At 34.9% G+C, this 27,861-nt stretch overlaps 4 protein-coding genes across 15 annotated transcripts in view; 1 reads left to right on the plus strand and 3 right to left on the minus strand.

Annotated features, from left to right (window-relative positions):
- The window catches only part of LOC100742440 (FK506-binding protein 5-like), a 62,610-nt gene extending 52,875 nt beyond the window's left edge, over window positions 1–9,735 (minus strand). For 4 of the 12 annotated variants that reach the window (XM_033322402.1, XM_033322400.1, XM_033322398.1 and 1 more), the window contains exons 1-2: window positions 9,345–9,735; window positions 8,825–8,928 (exon numbers count right to left, since the gene is read on the minus strand). The gene's annotated coding sequence lies outside the window, so the exon portion shown is untranslated. The remainder of the gene's footprint in view (window positions 1–8,824; window positions 8,929–9,344) is intronic. The other 8 variants (XM_033322404.1, XM_033322401.1, XM_033322406.1 and 5 more) reach the window with 5 other exon arrangements.
- On the minus strand, window positions 4,839–7,719 carry LOC100746271 (quinone oxidoreductase-like protein 2). Its single transcript, XM_003491803.3, has 8 exons — window positions 7,367–7,719; window positions 6,469–6,702; window positions 6,215–6,406; window positions 5,941–6,122; window positions 5,775–5,866; window positions 5,568–5,694; window positions 5,214–5,343; window positions 4,839–5,115 (listed from the first exon to the last, which is right to left on the minus strand). Exons 1-8 carry the CDS (start codon window positions 7,616–7,618, stop codon window positions 5,089–5,091), a joined length of 1,236 nt encoding a protein of 411 aa, XP_003491851.1. The 5' UTR covers window positions 7,619–7,719; the 3' UTR covers window positions 4,839–5,088.
- Window positions 9,736–10,345: 610 nt separating the features above from the next.
- On the minus strand, window positions 10,346–14,510 carry LOC100746390 (uncharacterized protein YJR142W). Its single transcript, XM_024369677.2, has 5 exons — window positions 14,209–14,510; window positions 13,464–13,561; window positions 13,170–13,374; window positions 12,597–13,076; window positions 10,346–12,534 (listed from the first exon to the last, which is right to left on the minus strand). Exons 1-5 carry the CDS (start codon window positions 14,282–14,284, stop codon window positions 12,410–12,412), a joined length of 984 nt encoding a protein of 327 aa, XP_024225445.1. The 5' UTR covers window positions 14,285–14,510; the 3' UTR covers window positions 10,346–12,409.
- Window positions 14,511–14,725: 215 nt separating this feature from the next.
- On the plus strand, window positions 14,726–16,214 carry LOC100746510 (probable rRNA-processing protein EBP2 homolog). The gene is made up of 3 exons (XM_003491805.3): window positions 14,726–15,062; window positions 15,132–15,218; window positions 15,318–16,214. The coding sequence occupies exons 1-3, from the start codon at window positions 14,976–14,978 to the stop codon at window positions 16,119–16,121; spliced, it is 978 nt and encodes a 325-aa protein (XP_003491853.1). The 5' UTR covers window positions 14,726–14,975; the 3' UTR covers window positions 16,122–16,214.
- Window positions 16,215–27,861: the final 11,647 nt, after the last annotated feature.

Here is a 27,861-nt window from a genome sequence, read left to right on the forward strand (position 1 = left end):
CGATTTTTCTCCAATGTGAAGGCAAACTGATTTACAATTAGCCAAGTATTCGCGCAGCATTTTCTTCTTTTATATTACCAGGACAGGTACGAATTAGGAAAATGTGAAAGTAAAGACGTAGTGTAATCACGCGTTTTTGTCGCTATGATTGATATTCTAGCAGTCCAGTCGATAAGAAAATTTCGTAAATTATTGTAGAAAATAGAATATATAGGATTGAGAGAAAGTTTGAAATTTTTGCATCGAGAATTTCACGTGAAAGACACATTGTGTTCACCGATCCACTGAATTAAGCTTTTAACTCCAATTCCGATTTCGCTTCTTTTTACGTTCCAGAAAAATATTCAGCTGTCTGGAAATTCTTCGTGGAAGCATTATCCACTTTCTATGAAAATTACATTGAATCTATATATATTCTGCACCACAAATTTACAAATAACAGATAATTTCTTACCACGTCGACTCTCTCTCTCTCTCTCTCTCTCTCCGTCTTTGTCAAACGTTGAAATTTAAAGATACGTTTAAAACGAAAATGATTGCGTGCAAACGCATCGAGGGATGGATAATTTCAACAAATACGAAATAATCTGCGCTGAAAACGCGATGGCGCACGTGTGGCCTATAGTATCACAGCGTCGAGCAATTTACCGGTCGGCTCCGGAGGAAAAGGCCTTGCAAATGTCCCTTGCTCTTTTCTAATCATATTAGCATATCTAGGTGAACCGTGGCTCCCAAGAGTGATTGTACAGATAGGCGATACCAGAGGCCATTTCCTTTTATCGTTCTCGTAGACAGAGCGACAAATGCCGCGTAACTGCCACGCGGATATGTGACTGTCGTAAGGGGCTCTCCCACTCGTTTCGCGCCACGTATAAGCCTCGGTTTCTGCAGATACAGCGGATCTCGTTCCTGTTTTGCAAGCTGTTGTCGAGATCCGCGATCGATCTAACGATCGTCCGACAGATTAATTCCCCTGATTCACAGAAAGAGAATCCTTCAAACGACACAAACGGGTCTGACGACTTCATTTGCCTATTTACTTTCCTGAAATATGGTCAAGATAATTAATGGCGATTTAAGTAACTTGGTATTCATTCCTAGAATTCGTATTAATTCTTCTGCAATAATTCTCGTATAGGATTCGTAAGATGAATTTGTGTGGTAGATTCCTTTTTAGTTTTGAATCGAGTTTGGAGAATTGGTATCCAACAAATAAAATAATCATTTTGGTAATGTTACATAGACAATGGCCTGACCAAGTATTATACTTTCGGTTAAATTAGGATACAACCTTTGAACTTCATATAGGAAAGAAGAAAAATAACCGCGTTGGATACAATGGTATTTAAAATGTGATATTTATTGAACTTTTAGATATGCAGGAAAAATGAATAAAAATAAACATCCCATACAATTTCCAATGTGATATTCGTATAAGGAAAAGAGTTTGAAACTTAAACTCATCTCTTAATGATTCAGCAATGGAAATCGAGGAAGAAGATTCGTTCATTTGCCGATAATAATCATAAATCACCGACCAAATTTGACAATTACTGAAATAGATCCGCAGCGGGTTACCTAAGAGCCAGTTACCCAACGTAGCTCTCCTCTTCCTACACTTCGCTACTTCATACAGATCGCAGAAACGCGAACCCATTAATTTCCTCTCCGTAGTCGCGAACAGACCCGCGCGGAACGTAAGTTTCCAGGCCGAGCAAACGGCATTAAATTCGCGATTTATCATCCTGAAATCGTATCCTTTCACAAAAGACCTAACCTAAAATTAATCCTCCCATCGGGCCAATTAATCACGACTGGTACGTTTCAATGTAACGCTTCATTGCACGAAAAATTGACGTATCGATGTCCATACGAACCGTACAATACGTCTCATAACTGCAAAACTACCCTAAAAATTTTCCACTTTTACGCGCTATATATTATACAATCGATTTCCGTGAAAATAATGACTCGTATGGTCGAGAAAGTTTATTATCTTCTCTTGACGCGTTGGCTATCGCGGTGGTCGTAGGTGACGCACGTTCCATTATATTTTGTAAAACAATTGAAATAAAATAAGTTTTATGGACTCAAAATGATCAGTTGTCAGTTATCATTTTGTAGTTACAAAAGTGCAATTTTTCTATGAGATCGTGATTCGAGGACCAGGGCCTGTTCCATTCACTTGCAATTATCTAGAAGAGCATAGTACATTAAGTTGGATTTGATAATTATTAAAATTGAATCGAATAATATGCAAAAATTGAAGGTTTCGAGCGATGTTGCAGTTGCGAGACACGGTGTATTGGACTAAATATACCAGAGAATAAAGAGAATTACGTCAGTAATCGGTAGAACGGCGCCATTTTCGGCGCTCGATTGCGCCATTTTGCGATCATTTATAGGATAAGCGAGAATTTCGGAGGGCACGCGCGTGAGATAATAAAAGGCTCGTTGAGTAAAGCGTCGAGTCACTTTAGAAGGGAGAGAAAAAAACGAAAGAAAAGCGTGTTCCAGCGCGAAAGTACCGAGAAACCGTGACTTTTTGCGCTCGATGTGTTTTATTATGTAACTTGTTCTTTCGATTTACGCGAGAACCGTTTATTTCTTCTCTGCCTTCGACATCTGGCAAGCAGATCGACCGCGGATTCTCTTTCCAGAGGCTGGTTAATTGAAAGATCGCGTATCTGATAGCTCGGACACGCGGCGTAACACGAGAGATGGATTAAATTAAACGATTAACTTGCTAGCTTTCAGCCGTTTCAGAGATTTTCGTACAGAGCGTAATTGAGTTTTATTGATTTTATCGAATTGAGGATTAAAAAGGATAAACAACAGCTGGATTCAGAGATCGAAGGCAAACAGCTATGACTCAGATATTCGCGACAGTTTTTCACAAAACATCCAGAACCCGTCCTAATTAAAAAAGATTTCATTAGGTACAAAAGTCTGTTTATTGTCACGAAAGCTATCACCGTAAAGAACGACTAATTAACAAAAAACTCGGAGCCATAAAACAACAGCTTGCAGTTCACGCAACGAAAAAGCGATTCCCTTCGCTAAAAAACCGGCTTCGATCTGCTTAAATCTCAAACCAACCAGAGCAACACTGTTATAATTATAACACACCAAAAAAGACAACCACAAAAAGTAAACTACTTAGGAGAACGATCAGACGCAAGGAAAAAAGAAATTGCTGACGAAATTTTCTTGGGAACGAGAAGAAAAATTGCGAATAAAAGATTTCGAAGAGCAATAATTTGCGACTAACGATCGAATTTTGAAATCACCACACCCATACCATTATCATGACTACCTTGAACCTTGTTACAATTCTACGTGATTTATAATACCAGGGCGGTTTAATTGACCTTTATATCACGTTATTTCACAAGTAATGTCGCCTCTTATTTTACACCTTCAAGTGCTAAGTTAATGTCAAACGGTAAGTGTCAAAGCTAATAGTTACATAGCAACTAGAAAGAGTACAAAAATATGAAATACAATTAGATGTGTAATTTGCAACAAAAAGTTTTCGAGAAAGTTTGTTGAGACCTTAGACTGGCCGGCTGGGTGAGACAATTTTGCAAGGACTTCGCCTGAGGGCTCACCATATTAGGTCATCCACTTCACGCATTCTAGAGCACCCACGCCACGTTCCACGATCCTAAATCATTGTTATCAATTAATCAACGCGTTTGACAATCCTGTCGTCGTTCGACCCCCGTGGTGAACGAAATCTGAAACGAAAGGACAGTCCTTTCGAACAGCATACATACGTTTCAGATAGTGGACGTAGTTTCTGAACTATTCGCGATTTCTTAACAATACTTACATTTATCCAAACTAAAAAAAAAGAAAAAAAGCTGAACTAAACAGGTGCAATTTATTTTCTAAATTAAAGATATTGATTGCATTCTAAACATGCAAAGAGAAAGATAACATGAAATAAAGTATTCCTATAAAAGGATGACATATCCGAGGTAATGATACATACGTTCGTGCTCCCCGAGATCCATTTTCTGCATATTCTACATTTTTGTATCCGCGCTAAATATCCCAGAACAAAAAGGTCGAAGAATTTCTACCAATCGTGGCTCATTATTCCCCGAGTACCGATAATAATCTCATAATTTAAGATCGAAATACGTGTTTACCCCTTACTATGCATATTACAAAAGAACAGTCACCTTTCATCGCCTGTTCCAGGTGAACTGACAAAAAAAACCGAACAAAATTCTTCGCTACCATTAGAGGGAACATATTTAGAATCGACGATTTCACGAAGGACCGTTCTCAGGACTTTTACTCCGGGCTTCCTTTCGTCGGTAGCACGGCAACAAAACGCTCCAGTTTCGATAAAGGGGCGTTGAGCAACCGATAATGACCGCAACCGAGTTGTTAGTATGGCACGGCTACCTGAGAACAATCGTATGCGTGCAATTTTCTGTTGTCTCACAACCGAACGAATCTCCGTGAACAATCATCTAGTACGAAAATATTTTAAACCACTATTGTATAATTTTCACTCTTTATTTTTTAAAACGCTTCAAGTCAAAGTGTTTTTCTTATCTATTATTGATTTAGTTACATGTAATGTAAGAAGAACCTATAACTCTTGTATCGCATATATATAATTTTTCATTTCAGCCCTAAACGTTTCTTTGTCACTGTAAGACGGAATAACATTGACACTATAGTCCCATACAACAAGACAGGAGGAATGGTTGTAAAAGAAGGGATGACTGTAGAACAAGAAAACTGTTATCATAAATTTGTATGGAAGTGTGTTTTGGAAAACGAATAGAACAAGGGTACTACTCTCCTCATTTTCAACCATCGTAAAAAAAAGATATTTATTCAAAGATATTATACAAAAGATACAGTCAATTTATTTTTAATATAATTTTTATGCCGTAAATGAAAAGCTTAATGTACTTAATTAATCCTTAAAAATAGTTTTAATTCAAGTTTGCAGTGTTATTTATATTCGATAAAGTGTAAAATAGCTTTGCACATATTTTTAGTAGATATTCATTATTTATAGCGATGCAAATTTTTTCATTAATTTATTTATTTGAGCTAAACCTACCTATCTTTTATATTGATAATAACCTGTAAAATTAATAATTTTTTATGTTATATAGATTTATATTTATTCATAGATTATGAATCATAATAACTGGCTAAACTACTGGATGTTTCACACTCACTTTTCCTGCAGATTTACGGCTAAGAATAAAGTCCAATGCATCATTTATTTTTGGTAATCCAACTGTTAATGAGCAAGTTGGTTTAATTAGACCCTCGTCGATAAATTGCAAGATATCATCCCCTGCTTGTCTAGTTAAAGAAATATAAAATTAAAATAAACTACTTTGAAAAGATTTAAACCTAAGCGCTAAATTGTCCTACAAATTTTGTTAATAATTTTATGAATTAAAAATAGTTCCTATTGTAGCTGATAATTCATAATAATTATCATTTTTATCATAATTCGCCAATGGTTTTGAATGGTTCGTTAAAGAACAAAATTTATGGGACATTCTAGTTTAAAGTTATTATACCGATATGACTCAGGCTTCTTCTTCCTATATTGCCTCAAGTTAAATCCACTAACGGAAAAGCCATTCTTTTGCGTATCAGAGTCACTATTTTCTACAGTTACTGCTGAACCAGCGATTATTACTCTCCCTTTATAATAAAAACTAATATTTAATAAACTGGCCTACTTAATTTAAATAATTAGCGCTATTTCTAAAGTACTTATGTACCTTCGCGGGACAGGTGGTGTAACACAACTGCAAAATTATCATCACGCAACATATCTTTTATGGTAGTCTCATTTTTGTAAATATTAGTAAAACTAGAAATACAACACAGTTTCTAACATTGCTTTTAACTTGACCTTGCGTGAGAATCATTTCTCCTTAAACTTACCAACTTAACACTTTTTTAAAATATTCACCATCTGCGTCATCAAAGATTTCTGTAATATCATTATTTGCAGCTATCTCTTCGATTTGTTTCAATAATGTTTTATCTTTATATTTAAAAGACGCAAGCACACCTTTTTCTCTAGCAAGAGCTGCCCCATCTTCAGTAGCAGAAACGCTAATTACCTGAATTAATAGTTATTGTAGACAACTACTGACTTAAAATGAGAATTACCTATCCATGTTTGTTTTTGTAGTTTTATTGCCAGAAATCTAACCTGAGCTTTGAATACATTTGTTGCAAGATCAACTGCAGCTAATCCAATGCCACTTAAACCCACGTTAATTAATATCATATCTTCTTCTTGAATGCTAACCTTCCTTTCTAATGCGATTAAAGCTGTAATATAATCATCGAGTAAACCCACTGCATCGATAGATTTCACCTCCGATGGTACTTTCCAGATATCCTACAAGTCTCTGATATAGTGAAATACAAACACAAGCGATTAAGCAAAAGAAACTCGCTTACATTAACATCCGCTATGCACTGTTCTGCTAAACCTCCGTAACGGTCTTTGTTAAGAGCAATAACTTTATCCCCAACCTTATAACCTTGTCCTTTAGCTTCTTCCCCAACTTGAATTAATTTTCCAACAAACTCATAACCAAGAACCATGGGCAAAGTTGGTTCAAATGTATACATATTTTTTGTCAATAATGCATCTGATGCATTGAGAGCGCAATACTGAACATCTACAAGAACCTGCCAATGCAAAGATGCTACAAGCTTTGCCTTTTAATGAATATTCTATTAATCTATACCAATACAAAAAAATATAAGGCACAAAAAAATATATAAATATAATTTATACATACAAAAAAATATAAGGCACTATATATATTGTATATAGAATATTTACAAGAACATTTATAGAATAGTTACAAAAAGAATTAAGATAAAATACTAAATTACTTTTGTTTATTAACTACCCAAACTTTACGATAAAAACTAATATATAATTTGCTAATAGTGCTTAGAGATATGATATCATTATTTCTTTCTCAGTTAGAAAGTATAAATGTAGTTTAAATATAGTTCAATCATAATTTACAAATGTAACTCAAAATTGTTTATTATGAAACTATCATACTTAAACCATTTTTTCTGAAATAATATTGACAACAAGAAAAGATTTTATACCTTTTCTTTCTCATTGTGCGTATAAAATTCCCACTCGTTAATTATACAAATAATATTAACATTATGTACATCGTATTGTGAAATATACAAAACATTTTACAATTCAGAATATCACAATCAAATAATCAATTGAATTATTAAAACAGAAAATTTAAAGTACATGAAAATATAATACAGAAATATTTTTATATCTTTGAAAAAGTTAATCTTTACATGACAAACTTACTTCATTAGCTTGTAATACTTTAGGAGGATCAACGTTTTCTAAAACGAAGCGCTCGGAAAATTTCTTCAAAACAGCGGCAGATATTCTGCCATGTTCAGAAGCCGGGATGCCACTTTTCGCATTCTCTTCTAGGTTAACAGACTTGTTATTCGCGACAGAACCAAACCTAACAATTTTCGAACGCGTTGGCAATTTCTTCAAATGACCGCCACAAAAATCCGCGAAGATTTTTCTCCCTATCACTACCGACATTTTCTATTTTTCTAAGAAAATTCAAATTGTTATTCGAAACGCAATAATAGCACCCACGCAGAACTTTATGAAGTACGAGTGCGCATGCGCGACGCCAATTTACTATCGAATTCTAAAGTTTAAATATCGATGAGACGCTGAAATCGAACTGAAACGCCTCTGTATCGATATTTTGAATTTTTTATGAAGAAAATTCAAATCTGCAGTTAAATGTCGGCCGTCGCGATTTCAACCACCGTTTCTTCAAAGTGTTGTTTAATAACTGAAAAATTAATGTGATAAAACATTTATAATGTAATAATGTGTGATAATGTGATTTAGTGCTAATGTGTCGTGATTGAATCGTGGAGTGATGACCCTGGACCACATAATTTTCTCGATTTCCAGCTTTCAACTATTTCTAGACCACAATATTTGAAAAAGGTCAGTGATCAAAAATTTCTTCCATTGCATCGCCATTATTCTAGTATGAAATATTATGCGTGTATCTACGCTATCGAATTATTGGACTTTCTTTATTAATTATATTAATTGTTCAATATGCTTCGTATCGTGTGAATTATTGAGGCCTAGTTTAGGTTGTTTGATATATATATTTTATGTATAATAATTTTAGTTGTAGGATAAAGTCAAATTATGAAATGCTTCCTGATATAATTTATCTAGTCCTTTTTTTCTGAAAATAATAATTTTCGTAAACACTGTGGGACACAGCTTATTTATTATTATAATGAATATTCTGGATGGGTCACCTGTGACTCACACGGTCTGGATTATAGATAACGAAATTCGTATGGTACGAAACGTTAATTCAATATGTCCTCCTTTGAGCTCTGTGTATTTATTATTAGACTGCGGATCTTCATGCACTTATAAATACATGAAATATCTAAAGCAAAGTACTTATTATGATATAGAATAAAGAAAACAAATTTTTATCTATGTTCAATTTTTTTAGTTATATTTTTTTATTAGTTAGTTGTATTTATATAAATTATAATTAGTTATACATTAGTTATATGTATATAAAAATATGAATTTGCAGAAACATTCGCAGTCTATTTATTACAATATATATATATTTTTTTTAAATAGTATAAGGATTTTATATTATGTAATTTTTATATAAAATAATTGAGAGATATAGAATATATGTATAAGAATATGTATAGAATAGAAGTATACATAATATAATTAATAACTCACCTATCGCCAAATGTATGAAAGATCCAAATTTTGACGAAATTTCCGAGGCTGTTAAAGGAGACTGTTTCAGTGAAAACGTCGTAGAATCCATAGTTAAAAATCTACTATGAAATAGAAGAGAACGCAAATGAATTAAAAGAAAGTAGAAATAGGATAATTTTAACTTAACACATTACTAATTAAAAAATTCTCACTTTTTGCGTTCTTGTATTACAGTATAAAAAAATTACGAATTTATAACAACATAAGAAATGACTAAAATATTCATAAAGTAAATCTTTTCCATTATACGAATTTTTGTAAATCTTGAAATTTCTAGACTAACAAAAAATTCAATAGAATTACCGAATTCCACGTAAAATAACTAAAAGAGAAAATGAAAAGTTTCGCAATATGACGCAACGTCGATGCGTTCCGGTAGTATAAAACTGACAAAATCGTAGCGAATAAACAAAAATAATGTATATAAACGCAATTGCCTTTCAAAAAATAGCTGAATTATGATACTTGTTCACCATACCTAATAAACAAAATAACACTTCACACGACGCACTTATTTCGTTTGACTTATTTTCGTTAGTCACTGGATTTAGAAATAGTTTTTAACTGGAAATAGATGAAAAGTTTGGAAATAACGCCAAACTTTAACAGGAAGTATGTAGAAGTGTGTAGCAAAGAGTAGTCACAGGACTGTTGCCCCACTGATGTTCAAAAGGGTAGTGATTTGGTCGATTTTTGTTTCTTCTGACAAAGTCAAGCCTCCCCACCAGGTTTCTAGCACAATTTTTTTATTTTTACTTTTTCGAGCATCCCCACTAGCCTGGTCATTTGTTATTGCTTTCTCGCTGGAAAATCTTTCTGCCGTCCAAGTTTTCGAAATATAAGTGTACCGGAAACTGCTATGTCTTTACTGTATCAGATGATAATTACTTTGTGAAATTAAAAATGTAGAAAAATCTAATTAAAATTTTTTTATATTTTAAGGCAGCAAAGAAACATTTTTGTTTCTTCCAATCACATTCCATTTTAAAATCACTTTCTGAGTAACATATTAATTAACTTGACTCCTTAGAATTTAAAGATATTTAAACATTTTATCAAATGGATTTATTACTTGTCTCCAAGTATTCTTTTTAACGAATTATAGTATAGTTTTATTGGTCATGTAAAAAGGGTAGAATGATAGAGCACAAAGCATTTAACTTTATTTATTGAGCTAATAGGTCATTGCAACTGATTCTCCTTTTTCAATTAATATTTTAAATGATTGTTCCATGATGATACCTTATAACAGAGTTCATAGTAATTCAATATCTACAAAGAACTATGAGAATTAAGTGCAACATTTATGCAACGAACAGGAATATATATAAAAGTTTCACTTCACATTTGAATTTTAGTTAATGAATGCTTAAAATAAAAGTAACATAAAAAGCATATAATGTACCTGTATGTTAATCAAGTCGGATTTACAGGAAAGAAAATGGAGTGAAAGATAGGAAGATAGAAACGATGACATTGTAAGTTTGATTAGATTTATTCATTGACAAATATTAAGTCATGCATTAAACAGTATGGCCAGCCGTACTCATATCTATCACAAAAATGTTAGTTCCACTTAAAAACAAATATAGTCATAGATTTAATGATCGGATTAAAAATAATAGGGCGATGACGAGTATGACTAGTACATGATTATAAAAATAGCGAACTCATTTAAACACATCAGGTTAGTTCGAATAAGGACTAAATTAAAGTTAGAGTATGCTTAAGCAGTACGGATTTCACTCACTGTCATCTAGTTAAGTGGACTGAAATAAAAGCAACGAAAAGAAGCAAATACATTTAACATAATATAAGTCACAGCGGATATCCTGCTTAATATCGGTGTTGGTAGAAAAGTTCCTTAAAAAAGATATTCAGAATGCTTATCCATAAACGCAATTATAATAATATCGAATCTACAACAACGATTTATATATTGAATTTAACATACCTAATGACTCTTCATCTTGTAGAAACTAGTTTCAGTATAAAAAATCTCTTAATTTAAGGGCATACGCAATGCAAGCGGTATAAAGCATCATTTAAATACAATAACTTATAAAAATACTTGATAATAGTTAATATACTTTCAAAACAAGAACACTAGACATTCTGTGCATTAAATGAACAAAATGCTAAATACATAAATTAATTGTCGCCAAATAGGTATAATGAGCAATAAATATCACATTGAAAACATTTAGACAAAAGATAAAAAGTGATGCTTCTAGGATTGCGTTTGCCGTTTATACAATCACTATTCTTCACAATCTAATAATATCACTTGATCAGAACCTTGGTACCAATCATTGTTGAGAATTAAAAAATCTACCTACATATTACATACAATAAACAATATACGAACACTTTTGTTCCCCTTCCCAATAAACGTTGTTCAAGTGAAAATGCTGGGTCTTTCGCGTTGGTAGCATAGTTGATAGTATACGAACACATACGTCGACATAATTCGTCTACAAATGTTTTTCTTTTTGTTTTTTTCTTCGTTTTTTCCATTTTTACTCTAAACATATCAAATAGTATACTGTGCATTCACATTCATAATACTGTGAATGAATTTCATCTTACATCCTACGCAGAATATTAGGATATTACTGCATTCTTACTTTATGCGCACTCATTGTTGTTATTAGGTGTACAAGTTCGTTTTTTAGTACAAAAATTCTATTACAAACGTTAGAAAAAGCTATTGTTACTCTTTCGTTTTCCCACTTCCTTGCTTGCTTAGAAACTGAAAACTTAATCTATGCTTCTGGAATGCTGTATGAATAATACTTCTAATTTGACATCGATGTATATCAAAAGTTGTCACACGTCTAGATTATTACTCGTACGATCGGCGAAAACTCCTTCGTTCGTTCTTGTGCAAAAATTCAGTTCGATGGTTTGGTAGAAATCAGAGGAAGATGTAGCGTGATTTTCTTTCTTTTTAAATAACGATGATGAATGAATTTGCTTAAAGATCATTTCGTAAATTATCTCTTTGTATTGTGCCAATTTTACAAAGTTATTATATATCAATAAATCCCCAATAAATTAGAATTCATTCCCTATGAAATTCTTGCTGAGTTAATAATGACTACGTTTACATTCCTATGTATGTCTTTCGTATAAGTCATCAAAAAATCGTCTTTACCTGATACTTTCATCGTTATTGTATATAAAAACTACTCAAGTTATAACAAAAGGAATAATAATATATTTATGAGTAAAAATGTTATGACAATATATCTATTGAAATAACGTATCTTTTTTTTTCCTTTTCCAATATTTTGGAAACAAGAGTTAGTTTGAATTTCATAAAAATCCTTCAAATCAATTCTAGAAATATTTGAACTATTATTTAGCGTCTTCTAATGATTTTGCAAGTCTTACGTATATAAATCTGCACCATTTTCTTTTTTCTTTTCCTTACTATAAAGTTTGCAAAAAATTGATCAAATACAAAGAAATCACAAAAATTCCAACTCCGCTCGATTCGATTAATTTTAAACGCGAAATTAAATTAAAGACTAATTAAACTTAAATTCTGTCTAATGATTCGATTGCTTCACCATTTGCGGCTATTTTACACTTTTTTTGTGGGTGATTATAAATGGTTTGCAGAGGTATATGAAGCAATTCCACGATTTCTATAAAATTAGGCTCTGCAACAGAATATTTTAATTACTTGACACTGTAATTGTTTATTGTCATAAAGTATACTCACCGTTTTCCGCTGTAATATATCCATGTCTAATTAAAAAGTCAAGCGCAACTGGCACCGACGTGGTTTTAAAATGCGAAGACAGTATCCTTTCTAAACATTCGTTAACTGGAAGCAATTCAAAAGTCTCTACCTCTCCATCATTGTTACTTGGTACAAAATCTGGTGGTAGTTCAAGGTCGTATACAAACTCAGTGTTGGGGAACAGACCCCTTTCACTTTCAAAAAACAGAGATACACAGCCGGCACTCTTTAGTTTTGCAATAAGATTATTAGGAATGCTGGCTTCTTCCCCAGCCTCTTTTATAGCAGTTTCATTAATTCCATAGCCAACGCTCAACCCACCACTCACCATGTTATCCCAGTAGCCAGGCCAAGTCTGCTTGTTTGGACTACGCTTTTGCAACCATATTGATAATCCTTTTACAGGATCCATGACGTATCCATTAATATCAACTCCATATTTGCGAATTCCAAACAAGCCTGTAGAACAGTAATTTTTAAGTAAAGAATTATGTTAAACAAGTCTAGTTAGATAGATAAAGATGTTAGTAAGATTATAATTAGTGTACGTACATGTGGCAGACCGGTCCATTTTGAACAGTGGCGGGGTATTGAATTCTGCACGTACTTCATAGCACTCCTCTCTCCATCCTCTTAATGCTATAAACTTCCCACCTGCACGCCATTCTTTCAGAACTTCCTCGACTCTAGCACTTCTCTCTGCATATTCTCTGAATGCTGGATTCAGTTGCACATACTCAGGATGTACTTGGAATACCTATGAAAAATATTTAAGATAGATATGACAAGATTATATAAACATATTAATAGACATATTATCTATTGTAATTCAATATGCAGAGTTACCTGTGGATAATTCAACAATTCCTTCATTACATCTGGACGCACAAGGCCAATTTGTTGCCCATCAACAACAAAGGCTCTGCATTCACCTGCGTGAAAACCTAAAAAGTACCGTGAATTATTTCATTAATCCAATTATTGACATTATAGAATAAAATTAGAATTTAGATATAAAATACAAGCAATAAATGAAAGAAATAGAAAATAAAAAAATTAAAACTAAAAATTAAACGTGTTAGTCAATACAAAATCATAATATAGTAACGTAATAATCCTATTATAACTTGAACCTAGAAAAAAAAAGAATACCAATAGAATCTCACAATTATTCATCAATATACATTCTATTTACAGATCTGTTTAAATTGTACAAGAAATAGATTATAATATAGATTACCTCATAAAGATATACGATACATATCCTTGGTATCTACTTTGATAAATATGCATATAGCAACAATACTCAAACTATTTATTATGAGAATAGTAGGGAAAATCAAGGATATATATAATGGTAGAAAAAATTATTGTAGCGAGTTTCATGAATATCATTTATGTTCTTCGGGAAAGATAGACACAATTCCTATTAGTTCGCTGAAAATACGTGAAAGAATACACAAGAGACTCGAAATCAATATCTTAGCAGACAGGACGGAAAGCTACGAATTTCTATGCGCTAATCATTACAAAATCGTGCAGGAGGCATACAGAGAGGCGAGGCGCCCTTATATGAAACGATTTCGCTTACCTGACAGGTAGAAGCAGTTGAATTTGTTGGCGAGCTTCAATAAACGTGACATCGGTTTCTTATCACTATCCGTCATTATGTTTCGCTGTCGTTAGCCAGCTGTGACAAAAAATCCTAGCATAGAGTATAGTATATATCAGACGCGAGTCTCACGGGATTTCTGCACATCAAGGGGTACAGTCTAGACTGAAATTGCCAACGCGATTCATCCCAACTACTTTTATTTTTTCTTCTGTATTTTTCATAGATTCAGAGATAAGATATCAGATTCTACTTCTTATGTAATTTATAACATACAATATACTTTTATTGCGATAGCAAACAGTAGTTAATAGAGTATATGATTTGTAATTGGTTGAATTGATTTAGAAATTGTACGCAATTTCTTTTTATTGGATATTGAATTTTGTGCACTTTTTAAGGATACAATTTTATATATGCAATTTGTATTTTAAACTTAAATAGAATTATAGTAAAACTGAAATAATATGATATTAAAATTTGTTATGACACAAAAAAGAAACGAGGAGGTTTATAATTTTTAATATGCACATAAGAGTAATTATTGGGAGGAGTAAAGGGAACATTTTTTAATATTTCATTTTAATTATATTTGAGAACAGTTTAAGAAGCTTGTTTATGGTTTAAGTATCATGCTTGAAACATAACCCTGTATTTCTAACAGATTGCGCTAAAGGCGTGTGGATGCACACTGTGTATTGTGTCAACACTGTAAATTTGTGTATTTATCAAATTTAACATAAAAAATGAAAGTGAAGAAGGTTGTATTGCACACCGAAGAAGCGCAAGCATCTTCTGAATCGGATTCGGAATACAATTCATCAGACGAAGAAGTAAATACTACTTATACATCAAAATATCTGTCATAATTTTTCTCTAACCTTTCTTTTTCATGTGTATAGTTACAAGAAGCTTATGCGAAGGGTTTGTTGAAACCTGGTTTGAATGTTGTAATTGAAAAACAAAAAAGAGAACACAAAAACAGTGTTGTAAGTATAAAGATGATTAATTCTTAAATGTAACTTAATCGATTAATTTTTTGAAGAAAATGACAAAAATATAATCCTTATAATTGACATTATTCGTAGAACCTTATGAAAAACAAACTAGAGAAATTTAAATTGGAATTGCCATGGATCGAAAGGTTAGACATGGTTAATGCGCCAGCACCCTTAGCACCAGAATTGGCATTACAAATGCAGGAACAGGAAGTAAGGCGTTCTAAACAGTTACAAGGGAATAAGAAGTTACCACAGTACGAACCAACTGAAGATCCTGTTCTGAATGACTTTCGTAGAGAAACAATGTTTCACAGACAAGCACAGGGTGCTGTTATGGATGCAATCGCACGACTGAAAAAGCTCGGTATTCCAACAACCAGACCCGACGATTATTTTGCTGAAATGGCAAAATCAGATACTCATATGCAAAAGGTTAGACAAAACTTAATGAGACAGCAAATAATAGCACAAAGGTCGGAGAAGGTCAGACAACTGAGACAACAGAGGAAAGTAGGAAAGCAAATGCAAATAGAAGCAACTCTGAAAAAGCATGCGGAAAAGAGAAAATTATTAGAGGAGGTTAAAAAATATCGCAAGGGTGTGAGAAAAGACTTAGATTTCTTAGATGACAAAAAGAAACCTCAAGATAAAGCAGTGAATCAGAAGGTAGCAGCAAAGCGAAAAATGAGGGATGCTAAATATGGTTTTGGTGGGAAGAAACGTGGCAGTAAGAAGAACACAAGGGCAAGCTCTGCGGATGTTTCAGAATATAGAAGGCCTTCGAAGCCAGGGAAAGATTCGAAGAATAAAGGGGAGAAAGGGGGGAAGCCTAAACAGAGATTAGGAAAAAGTCGTAGAACACAGATGAAAGCAAAGAACAAGAGACAATAGGAACGAACTTGATGTAATATGTTTTATACGACTAATTGATCTAAGCCACGTATTTGTAAAATAATAAACTTTTACGTAATAAACGGCTCTAGAGATACTTTCTATTATTATTTCTTACCTTTTTATCGAAATATTTCTGGGATCTCGTTCAACAGACAGCAATGAACAATTGCAAACTGGCCTCGACAAAAGAATTTTTGTCGCATACGTAACTACGTTCAAACGTATCGAGCGTGAAAGCACTGAAACGTATGCAAAGAAGGGATTACGTAAAGACGTGTAAAGCGAGAAAATCTTTTTCCCTTTTCAGAGATCTTTTTCAAGTTAGGTAGCACACTGTTTCGTGCTCAATCAAACGCGAACAGCCCCGAAGCATCATCGATACCGACGTTCTCGAGCCTGCTATTGCGTTTTATATGTATCCCTAGAATATTTCTATGCGCGCTGGAAAAATATACACCGGCCAAACAGAAACGCCCCGTCGACTATTGTGGTTCTTATCACTCGTACCTTTCACGAACTCCTATATAAAAAGGAATTCTTTCTCATTGTCGATGATAATAGTAGCCGCGAGTGTGTACACGCAACGCAAAGATGTTGTTCCTTCGATTATAGCGATTTCCTTGCTTCATCTTCGAATCCTCGTACTTTTTGTGATTTATTTTTTTATCATATTTTTAGTTTGTCATTCTATTGCTAAAGTTAGATATCATGAAATATTTGAATGAATGAAATCCAATAGGATATTCCAATATAAATAGTATCTCGTTTTTGGAATATTCTTAAAAATTTTATAATAGTTGAATTAGAAAAGGTAATCATTACTTGGAACATATATATTATTATCTGAAAAATCTTTACTGAAAAATTATCTCAGATTAGATTAATCTGATAACGTAAAACAAATATAACGTACATCGAATAGTTTGAGCGTAAAAGTTTCGATTAAGTTTTATCACACGCAAGTACAGAAGAAAAATAACTAAACAAAATGAACGAATGGTACATAAAACAACGGCAGGAGTGGTCGCATGATGGATCGCTTAATCTACAAAGTGACTCTCCAATATTTGGTGCTCGACCCGTTCAATACGTTAATGCCCCATTATGTTATGAAAAATCGCGAAGGATGCGGTCGAATGATAGCGACACGAAACACGTGGATCAGAGTAATCTCCCTATGGTATCGATACCGGCGGAATATTTAACATGTGTCGTCCATTAGACAATCCACTGTATCTACAGGGTTTGTTACATGCATAGGAATGCGATTACACCGCATATTACATGCGCGGCCACGTTTGCACTCGCGTAGAGATACGTATGTACACACGCTCCCCTTTCCTTTAGCGATCGTTGGCTTGATTCGCCACCATACGTAGCTAATGATGATTTAATCTCATCTTCTATTCATGTGTGTACATTTAAAATTCAGAAGCTTATAACAAAAAAAAGCTACCCTTATCAAATTTCTAGATAATATCGCATAACAAATGAATTCCCCCCACCATTCATATAAGAAATATGGTAAATTATATTGACTGCGAGTTACTAATCTTACTCAATGAAATAAGAATAATATGAATAATAAAATCATATATGATAGATGTATAATATAAAGATGTATAATTAACATTGTTACTATAGGAATGAATTATCTATTGAATTTTAGTTCAGTTCTATAATAAATATATTCTAAGTTACAAAATGTCTATGCCTATGTCTGGAAACTTTATAGAGATAGAGTAATAATTCAGTTACTCGGACAATGACAGAAAATTATTTGAAAAATCGATCGATTAACTTCTGAAAATGCATGATGACGCGCACATGTGGGATCATCGATGCGATGGATCCTCGAGGATCGATGGGATGGATGGTCAGTGGAATATGGGATAACACGCTTGATTGGGTTCCGAGTGTATACTTGTTATTTGGCGAGTGGAAATACCAGCGATCGAGCCGCATGCATAAGGCTGGGCCATTGGTGTGCAGCCACGTGCACGTGGCCGTGTATATTTTTTACAATAGCCCCGGGTTATTGTATTTAAATCCAGGAGCACTCTCGCGCTGTGTCCTCCGCTTCTGTGTCCGGCGCAGACACGAGAGCCCTGGGAATCCGCTCTCCAGGTAACAGCTGTTTTAGAGGGAGATCCCCATTTTTATTCCCTCCCACGCATTCCTAACAATTACTCAAGTGGTACGCACCGTTCCATAGGTTCTTTCTTCCGTGATTTTCATTCTTAATCCTAGAATAGTATACTATAGGCTCTTTTATGACCCGAACATAACGATTTCGGTTACCGTGTTGCAAAATAATTCAGCCAATGTATAGTAACATATTTATTCTTCAACGCAGTTCTAAAGCAATAACAAAACAGCTTTAACTCATCTTGCTATTTAACTCATCCAAGCTGAAAAAACGCTTTATTGAAACTATCTTTTTATCCCAATAAAAGGCCCGCAAGTTATTATCTTTCATGAGACAGAGTCGTAATGTTAGAGAGGTTAGGAAACATCGCCGCAAACGAACAGCTTCCTCCATTGGGACCGGCGAATCGTCCAGTTTTCAGACGTACTCGGTTAACGCGATCATGTTCGCGGTATTCGTAGCTGGGATACAGTTAGCATGTACGAATTTCATCGAACAAATTCGCGAGGTTTTTCCATGTATGGAAGCGTACACACGATTTCATGGCTGGACCACGAGAATATGGACAGGTATCTCGCGCAGATATTTGTATTGATGACAACCGCGGCGTGACATGTATCCTCCGTCGCGTCGGGCTGCTAATGGGTGAAATTTGTTTCGTCGTTGCCTTCGGGCGATTTTGTTCGATTTCAAATTTCACCGAATCCGTATACTCCCTCTGTCTCCCGCTCTGTTTCGCTCGCTACGTCGACCTACCACGGCGTTCCCGTGCTCATGGAAACCTGACAGGACAACGATAAAATATCCATCTCAATTATTTAGACCTTCGTCTAGTGTGCAGTATGGAAACACGGGTGGTTTTAATCGATGGAGCGGTTGATAAATTGGTGCATGTGTTTTCTTTTTTTTTTTTTTTGTTTGGCAATGTCGCTAAGTAATTGGAACAAGGTATTTTTGATCGTTAATGGACGTCTGGGAATTTGAGTGGATGTTTTCAACGTAAGAATTGTCGAATCTTTTGGAGAGTTTCGTGCGATCTGTAGAAATTTAGAATTGGAAACCTGTCGGATCAATAGTTATATCAAGTTCCTGGAATTAGGAAATTTGAAGTTTTTGGATCATCCACGTTCGGAATTTTCAGAATTTCTAATTTCTACAGCTTTGAATTTCTCAAGTTTCGACTGTTCTTACTTCTGAATTTAAAGGCGTTGGATCTTCAAAGTTTGGCGTTTTTAATCTTACTTCTGAATTTTCTAAATTCCAAATTTGTTCCGTCTCCACTAAATTATACATGCGCGATAAAGTTTCTTAAAATCTTAATATTATAAAACCAAAGTACGTGAACCGCGTTTGCAACGGGCGAAACAGAAGACGAACGTCGATAAGTCGGAAACGATATAACGAAATGGAAACGTGGATTTTAGCATGAAAATAGTAGGGCGTTCGATGTATTCGGTGCGTTGAAGGATATAAAACATTTTTCAGATATCTCTGCTCGACATGATAGACTTTATCCGACGAAAATGGATTCGACGAACCCTTTTATGGTTGAGACGAATAAAAATAAAGAAGATGGATTAAACAGAGATTTTTATTAACGCTTTAAAGTCAATTTTTTCTGCTCTTTTCTTTTCCAATTCGTGTTTTATCTCTTTCTATCTCGTATACAATTATGAAATGTACAACTGTGTGCTTAAAATGTTCAAAATGGAAGTTGTTCACCGGGTTACTTTGTAATCCAACGAAACTTGCCAGTGTCCTGAACTGTAACGTTGATTAAAAGTTTAGATTGCACGAAGTTATTTCGTTTCTTGAATTTTCAACTTCGTTTCGGATGTCGTTAACGATTGCTTAAAACGCTTTTGATTCTAAGAGATGACTAAACGAAGTTTCGAGTTTGTATCGTGTTTACGTAATCAATGAAGATTTTCGCGAAATAATGTAAATTTATAACGACTGCCTTTAGGGAGATATTATTATTGTTAATATCAATATCAAAACTTTGTCTTTTTTTTCTCTGTCAATTTTTATTCTATGAAAAAATTATACCGTCTAAATATTGAACCGAGGAAACAAAGAAGAATTAAATTAATAATAAGCATAGAAAACATTGCATGCGGTAAGAATGAATGTTCCGAAGGATCGTTGGGAGGCTAATCCGGTTTAGACGCAACCGAAAGCTTAGTTGGAGTAGTTTAGTCAACTGGTTCGCACACATGGATCAAATAACTCGGTCGAGTAGTGATTTAGTTAAGTTTGAGCTGCCATCCATACGAGTTCAGTGGAATATTTCACTTCTACTGGGAATCTACATATCTGTGTACGGTTCTGTTTAGCAAACACGCGGTGATAACAACAGAGAATGAAAAAGATTCGTTCTTTGCCTACGACTTAATCTTATTCTTCTGCTTAAACGACTCATCGTCAGAATGATAAATTATCCAATATATCCAATTTCAAGTACAATCAAAGTTATTTTAAACATCATCCTAAACGACAAATTCCCCTGCACATGACTCGACAACTCTTAAATATTTCCAAGCCCACGCTTTCAAATTTCCTCTGAACCAAAGACGAGGCAGTCGCAGTACGTATTTCCCATCTTTTCCACCAGCCTACGTCCCTCATACAGGGCCAAACACACGCAAACACAAATACAGCCATTCACACGGAACGACTTTTCCCGGAAGCATAAAACGGTGCTCACGTCGGCACGTGGCTATGTTAGGGGCCGCATCGAATAATACAGTCGTCCATAGACGAGATAGTTAGCCGTTGGTTACTTCTGCCCCCGGTGTGTTCCATAAAGCTCACGGTAAATCGACTGTGAGCGGGTGTGGAGCAGCAACCGAGCTCTACTGTGTTGCACGTACGCGGCCACGGGCGTTGGGTGCCCACGGGGGTGCAGAGGGAGAGAAACGCGAAGAGGAGGGATGGGAAACCATTATTGAAATGCAGTAAATGGCCGTGAGTTTCAATTGCCCCTGGGTGCTTCGAGCGTGCCGTAGGAAAGAGAGGCGCCTACCACCCTGGCCGTGTCCCCGCACACCTCTACACACCCGCGAAACCACCCTTTCACGGACGGGAGGGAATTACGAGAATTCGCAATGATTCCGCTCGCTGTCGGCGCACGAAAACACACGGGGGTTGATCGGCCTACGGGCTGCCGATGGTAAGGGCTATTACCTGGTCTAATGCTTCCTCTGCTAAGATGCTACCCCAGGTTTTTAGGGGGAGGGAGGCAGACGAGAGTTTGGAGTGGGGTTTGCATAATGTGTCGCGATTAATATATAGGTTTTGTTCAATTCTTTTGTCCTTGATGTTCTTCTTTTTCGTTCTGGCATGATTCGATGCGTGGAGGTTCATTCGTATGTGATCAAGAGAATTTACCATTGTACGAGAGATTTCAGGCAGGAATTTTTCTAACTTTGAAAAGCTTACGAAGTTTTAACTACGCATTCCTTGGAGAGTAGAATTTCGTTGCATCTTTTTCTTAATGCTGTCGTTTTTTAATTTTATTTTATTTTCTGGGGGGAAGGGAGGGAGGGGAGAGGCGTGTGATACGGTGTATGGAAATTTTATGTCCAGCCTGGGGGTCATTAACATTTGTAATTTTTTAAAGAAGGATCCTTTTTATTCAATGTAGAGCTTGACTTGGCGTTATGTTGTATCGTATAACAAATGTTTTATTCTGTTGAATTTTGTGGATGCATTCAACTTAAAATATACGAAATGACACAAATTTGTCCAACTATCGATGATCTTTGGATCTGTATTTGGATATGTATCTCAATAACACATCGAATCAGTTAGAATTAGATTGTTTCCAGTGAAAACGTGAACTATTGGTGGAAGATTCTATCCAATCATTCACACGAGAAACATGTGACCAATTCCCCAGAATAATTGCTGTTTGCAGTTATTATGCATCCTGTGGCGTGTTACACGACACGTGTTATTTGAACAACGTGAATGTTATAATAGATACAAACAAAGCGCAACGCATAATCGCTTCGATGTTCTTCGGATAATATAAAGGTTAGCCGTGTCCCTAATTGGGGATAATGGCAATCGAACCTCCATAATGTGCGTACATATTAAATTGTACAATTTCTAGCCCTAACAATTAATTTATCACTTTTGAGGATTTAAGACTATTAATTTATAATATAAAAATCTTTGTTTATAAAGATACGAATAATTTAAAACTTAAGTTAGATATTTTTAAATATAATGTTTTCAAACAACAATTAAAAAATTACATTAAATATTTCGTTCTTCAAGGAATATTAAAGTTGTTACAGTAAAGAAACGATAATCTTTATGTAAATTTTCGAAAGTTTTTCATACTGAAATTTCTGCAATTCTTCATAGCAATAATTACAGTCGCAGGCTACGAAGCACGAATCTAATTGGTTTAATCTATGTCGGCTAATTGGTTGACAGATTAAAATCATGGATGTACAGAATCTCTGGAAGTAATTCTTCATCCTGAATTCTTGCAATCTTAATTCAAAATCAACAAATTCCTACGTTTCTTAAATACAAATAATTGGCAGATTAAAGATAGGCTGAAGAATAATCGAACAATTTATTGTAAAAATTCTGTCTATTTTCGAGACAATTAAAATTCTCCATTTAGCCGAATTTCCTTTTGAAGTTATCTTTTACGTCCACTATTTGTAGCGAGATAATACTTTGCCACCATTTATAAAACTAACTTTAAAAGGTTTGCCATTTTTTATAAATATATGTGTAATTTAAAATCTTCTGTATCTCCTCGTAAAAAGCTCTGTGACCGAAAAAATTTCATAAAAGAATTTCTCTAACCCAAAAATTTACTAATCCTTTAGAGAATCCTCATTACCTTTTGCAAGCACTTGTACAACCCGAAAATCCGACTATTCGTATCTAAGAAATTCCTCTTAGAAAAGTAAATAATACATAATTTGGATCACTTTTTGCCCCTTACGATATCTTCCGTGGCCCAGATTCGTTCTTCTTCGATTTGCTAAATGACAATTGAATTCGCTATTATCAACTTCGTTCCTGCAAGCAAGTAGGTCCATGTAACTATATGTAACTGAACCAACGAGATCGTATAACGAGATGCAACCAGACCAACCGGAGCGTGTAACTAAATACAACCAAGATCAACTGGAGTACGTAACAATGTATACAATAACCCATAAATAACTAGGTGCTCGGTTATTTTCCTTACAACGTTGCAAGTTTAACAGTGCATTATTTGAAAAAGCAAAATTCATGGCGAAAGCAAGGGTATGAAGAGAGTAAAAGTATGAAATTATTTGCGTTATTTTGTTCGAAATATCATTTGCTCGTTTGGTTTAAACGCGCTGTAGCGATATCGATATATGAAACTGGATTAATTCGAAGGTTTGCCTAAATCTTCGTGATGATCGAAGAGATCGATTATCGGTTTCGTGAATGGATTTCTAGATAGAAAAACACTGGATGCACGTGATCGATACGTGCTCACGTTCGCGTTGGTAGGCGGGATAAGGGCCGCTGGTGCAAAACGCGATCGTTTAGGTAACGCAGTCAGGGAGACAAATGCGATATCGCGTCTCACGGCTATAGCGGAATTTCAATGGAGCAGATGATATTCAGCGATTCGCAGACGTCGGTAACGAAATTGGACTGGCGTGTCAGTGGCATACCAATAAGCGATATACGCGAACGGAGAGTCCCGGCCACGCTTTATTTTCCCTGAATATGACGCGACCTATTCGCGAGCACGTATTTGTCAGCGAGACCCGCGGAATAGAGCTACTCGACTGTTTTCCCCGAGAAGCGGCATGACATTTTTATGCGGGTCATTTGTATGTATGCACAATGCCTACAGTTTCGCCCCGGCTTGTCTAGGGATCCCTAGGATACTTGCAAAGTATCGAGAGACGTTTCAGAGATCATGTCTGTGTGATTTCTAAGTGGTTGCTGTTCTTAGTCTCTCGCTTTCCACTTGTTTATGTTGGAACAAGTTCTTTTTCTTCTTTACAAGAACAGTAGCTTGCTTATGTACAGGTTTTTCTGCGATATTCTGTTCGATCAAGGTGATCGATATTATCGTCATATGATACTTGGTTATTTACAAATCTTAGGATTCGCTAATAAATATGTTTCAATTTTTCTTTCCTGAAGAAAGAATGATTTTCTCATTTATTAGAAAAGGAAAACATAAAATATTTATTTAATTGGAAATTAATTCTTTGGCGAAACTAATCATAATTAACTTTTTGATATTTGATCGAAATTAACGAAACAATCCTCGCGTCGGCTAACAGAAATCCCGAGGTTTCAATTCAAACGCGTATTCATTCGACCTAACCTCAAAACTTGACGGAGCTGCCATTTGTTATATCGAACGTTTCTCGTCAGAAGTTGACATATAACCGTTTTCGTTCACGCTTTTTGCTTTTCCACCCGCGTCAATCAGAGAAATACAAACATTTCGGCGAATGCAATCAGTATCGTTCGCGCTGTCCTCTTCATTAGCGTTGACCACGTTTGCAAGATCCGACGATGTTGACCTCTTTGCGCAATATATAATGGAAAACTCTGTATCGAGTCGAATTGTGCCATTCAAAGCGACACCGTACTTCGATACGAAGGACAGAAACTTTCAAACAAGTTTCAACATCGGGAACGTTTCGAAATTATATAATTAATATTATTCCTTGGTCCTAAGATAGATCTCGAGGAACGCGAGTCTCCGGGCTCTGACGTGGTCGTTATTAGTCGAAAGTTTCGACAGAAAATTATCTCACTTTTACTAATTATATTTTAAGCTTATTTATTTCTGGTAGAAAGATATCTACCAAAGAGAATTCTTCTCTATGTGAAATTTTGTTTTTTGTTAAGTTGTTTGTAACAAAAATAATTCTTGTCGACTGTCGTTAATTGATTTTTTAAGCGGGGAAATTATTTTGGAAGATTCTCGACACTGTTATTTTATAGCGTTCTTAAATAGAGCGCGTGTATACGCTAAAATGAAATTATTCAAAAAAAATATTGCGTTATTAATTAATCAAGTTTGTAGTCAAGTTTGTGTCAGTTTGAATTGGAATATACACGTCGTAGGAAGTACAGATGTCGATGAAAGATGTCTCTGCAATGACCTTTATATTCTTAATGAATTACTTTCATATTGATAGACATAGGTTGATTCTCTCGTGGTCGGAATCGATGGGATTCGATTTTCACTCTGTCGAACGATATGTGTCGTATCGGAGGTTTTAAATATTTAAACGAAGAATCCTTCTCGCTCACGGAATATAGATGAAAGAATATTTTTACTTACACATGCAGTTTTAACTTATCCTTGCAAGCTGGAATTTAAATATCTCCAATTAAAATCCGGTGAGCTGCCTTTAAAAGCTGGAAATTTAAATTCTGCCGATAAAGCTTGAATACCGGCGCGCCCGGTTGAAATTTTCACCTCGCCATAGAAAGACTATTAGTTGTTATTTATTCTCCATCGCGCGGGAAATCTGTACCCTTTTCCACGTGGATTCCATCCATTTTCAAATATTCGCGCGACGTCGTTTCAAAATTAACGAGTATTTAAATTGGCATTACTTTAAACGGACAGAAGCTATTTTCTACCTTCCATATTATTTTAAATATTTATTTCAAAAATCTCCGGGGCATTAAGCTCTTTGTAAAACTCTCCGATTCCAAAATTGGAACCTATGTTGCTTCAAATATTTAAGCTCTTGATAAACAAAATATGCAAAGTGTTTATCAATACGCTAAAAACTCGTCAAAATATTGTAAGTCTTTTTGTTTTTAGCAAAGTACACTTTTATATATATATATATTATAATAGTATCATATTACGAATAGTATTACAATCATGTAGGATCAGTTGTAGTATAATAAACGACGAATAACGTCCGTAGAAATCGAATTTCTGAATAAATATGAAGGATTTATTTGAACAAAAAATATCTCACGGTAGATCGAATTTGCATTGAAGAAATTTTTCAATAGGAGAGAAAAGATATCGATAGACCCTCCACGTTCTCGTCCGTAGAGACGCGAATTGCGAGGCATTTCTCACATACGGAGGAGCGTGCAGTGGAAAATCCTTTTTCTAGGGACTTTCACACGCTTACGTGTTTTGTGTTCTTCCCTATTATGACTGTTGCGTGCCGTGGCGGCGTATCGAGGGCTTCCCCGACGTGCTCGACGCGATACGATGATCTCTGAATCGACCAAGTCCTCTTCACCAGGCAAATCGATTTCACAGGCGTGCTATGCCCGTTTTATATTTAATGGGACATAACCTTTTGCACGATAAAAATTCCCATGACGATCAAATCCTGTTGTACGTCGCGTTCCTAGAGTGTGCCGAATGTTTATGAAGATTTAACATTCCGATTACACGATTAGACGATGTATTACACACTCGAAGGTTCCAGATTCAGAGTGATCGGTAGGAATGGAAGTTGGATTTTTTTTTCATGGAAGAGACACGAATAAACGTGCTTGAGTTTTTACATACTTTAGATATTTCACAGAGATATTAAAGGCATTGTGTGAAACTCTCTTTGTATCGAATTTTTCAATATCAATTCCTTTTTTCAAGGAATAAGCCAGTAGTTTTTTTTTCTATCCGGCATTAAATTTCTCGTCAAATACGTACTTATTTTTGGGGATATTTTAGATCATATCGGTTCAAAGTTGGATCCACTCGAAATGCAATACTACGTATCCGAACGAAAGAAGAGAAAAAAGAACGAGTATCATCGATGATATCGACGTATTTTTAGATATTTCGAACAATATTCGGGCACGCGTTCAAACGAAGTGAAAAGTGTTGAAGTGGGTATCGAGATGGACGAGGATGCAATATTTTACGAATATTGAAAAGTTTTGACGGAAAACACCACTCGATTTTTAATGTTTCACGAATTCATCGAAAGCTCGACAATGTCCTTCGCAATTTGTTTGTGCGCGGATCTCATCGATCCGTTTTATCGCTTACAACGACCGAACTTTTATTTTCGTCTCTCAAAGAATCCATAAATCCATAATCTAGAATTTTCAAATACACAATTTTCTCGTTTAACATTAACGAATTACTCTACTTACGCTCGATCGTTCGTCACTGACTTTATGCGATTATGAAAAGATGTTTTAAATTCTAGCTTTGAAACAATACATTTACGAATCAGAAGTAATATAAAGCGTAACATTAAAATTCAAGACTTTGATTTTAACTTGCAATGAGATCAGGAAATAATTCGGAAAAAATATCTGCAAGGAAATAACCACCCCGATTGAAAAAATACGCAGACATTGAAAAAACAATTGAATTTTCAAACGTCTCTTTTCGATTAACTCGAATTACAAAAACCATCGATAAATCAAGTTAAAATCGAGCTTTTACAAGCTATTCGTCTAAAGTTTTCTAAAACGTTCCGTCCACTTTTCCATGAATTTAATTTACACGAATCATCATCTCTCGACCACCCTCGCCTATAAAACTACTCAAAAATCCATGGAGAAATCGTGTATCCCGGGAATGGTATAATGAGAGTTCGCAGCAAACACGTCCGGTCT

The sequence above is a fragment of the Bombus impatiens genome, unplaced genomic scaffold, assembly GCF_000188095.3.
Source record: "Bombus impatiens unplaced genomic scaffold, BIMP_2.2 scf_0637, whole genome shotgun sequence".
Lineage (NCBI taxonomy): Eukaryota > Metazoa > Arthropoda > Insecta > Hymenoptera > Apidae > Bombus > Bombus impatiens.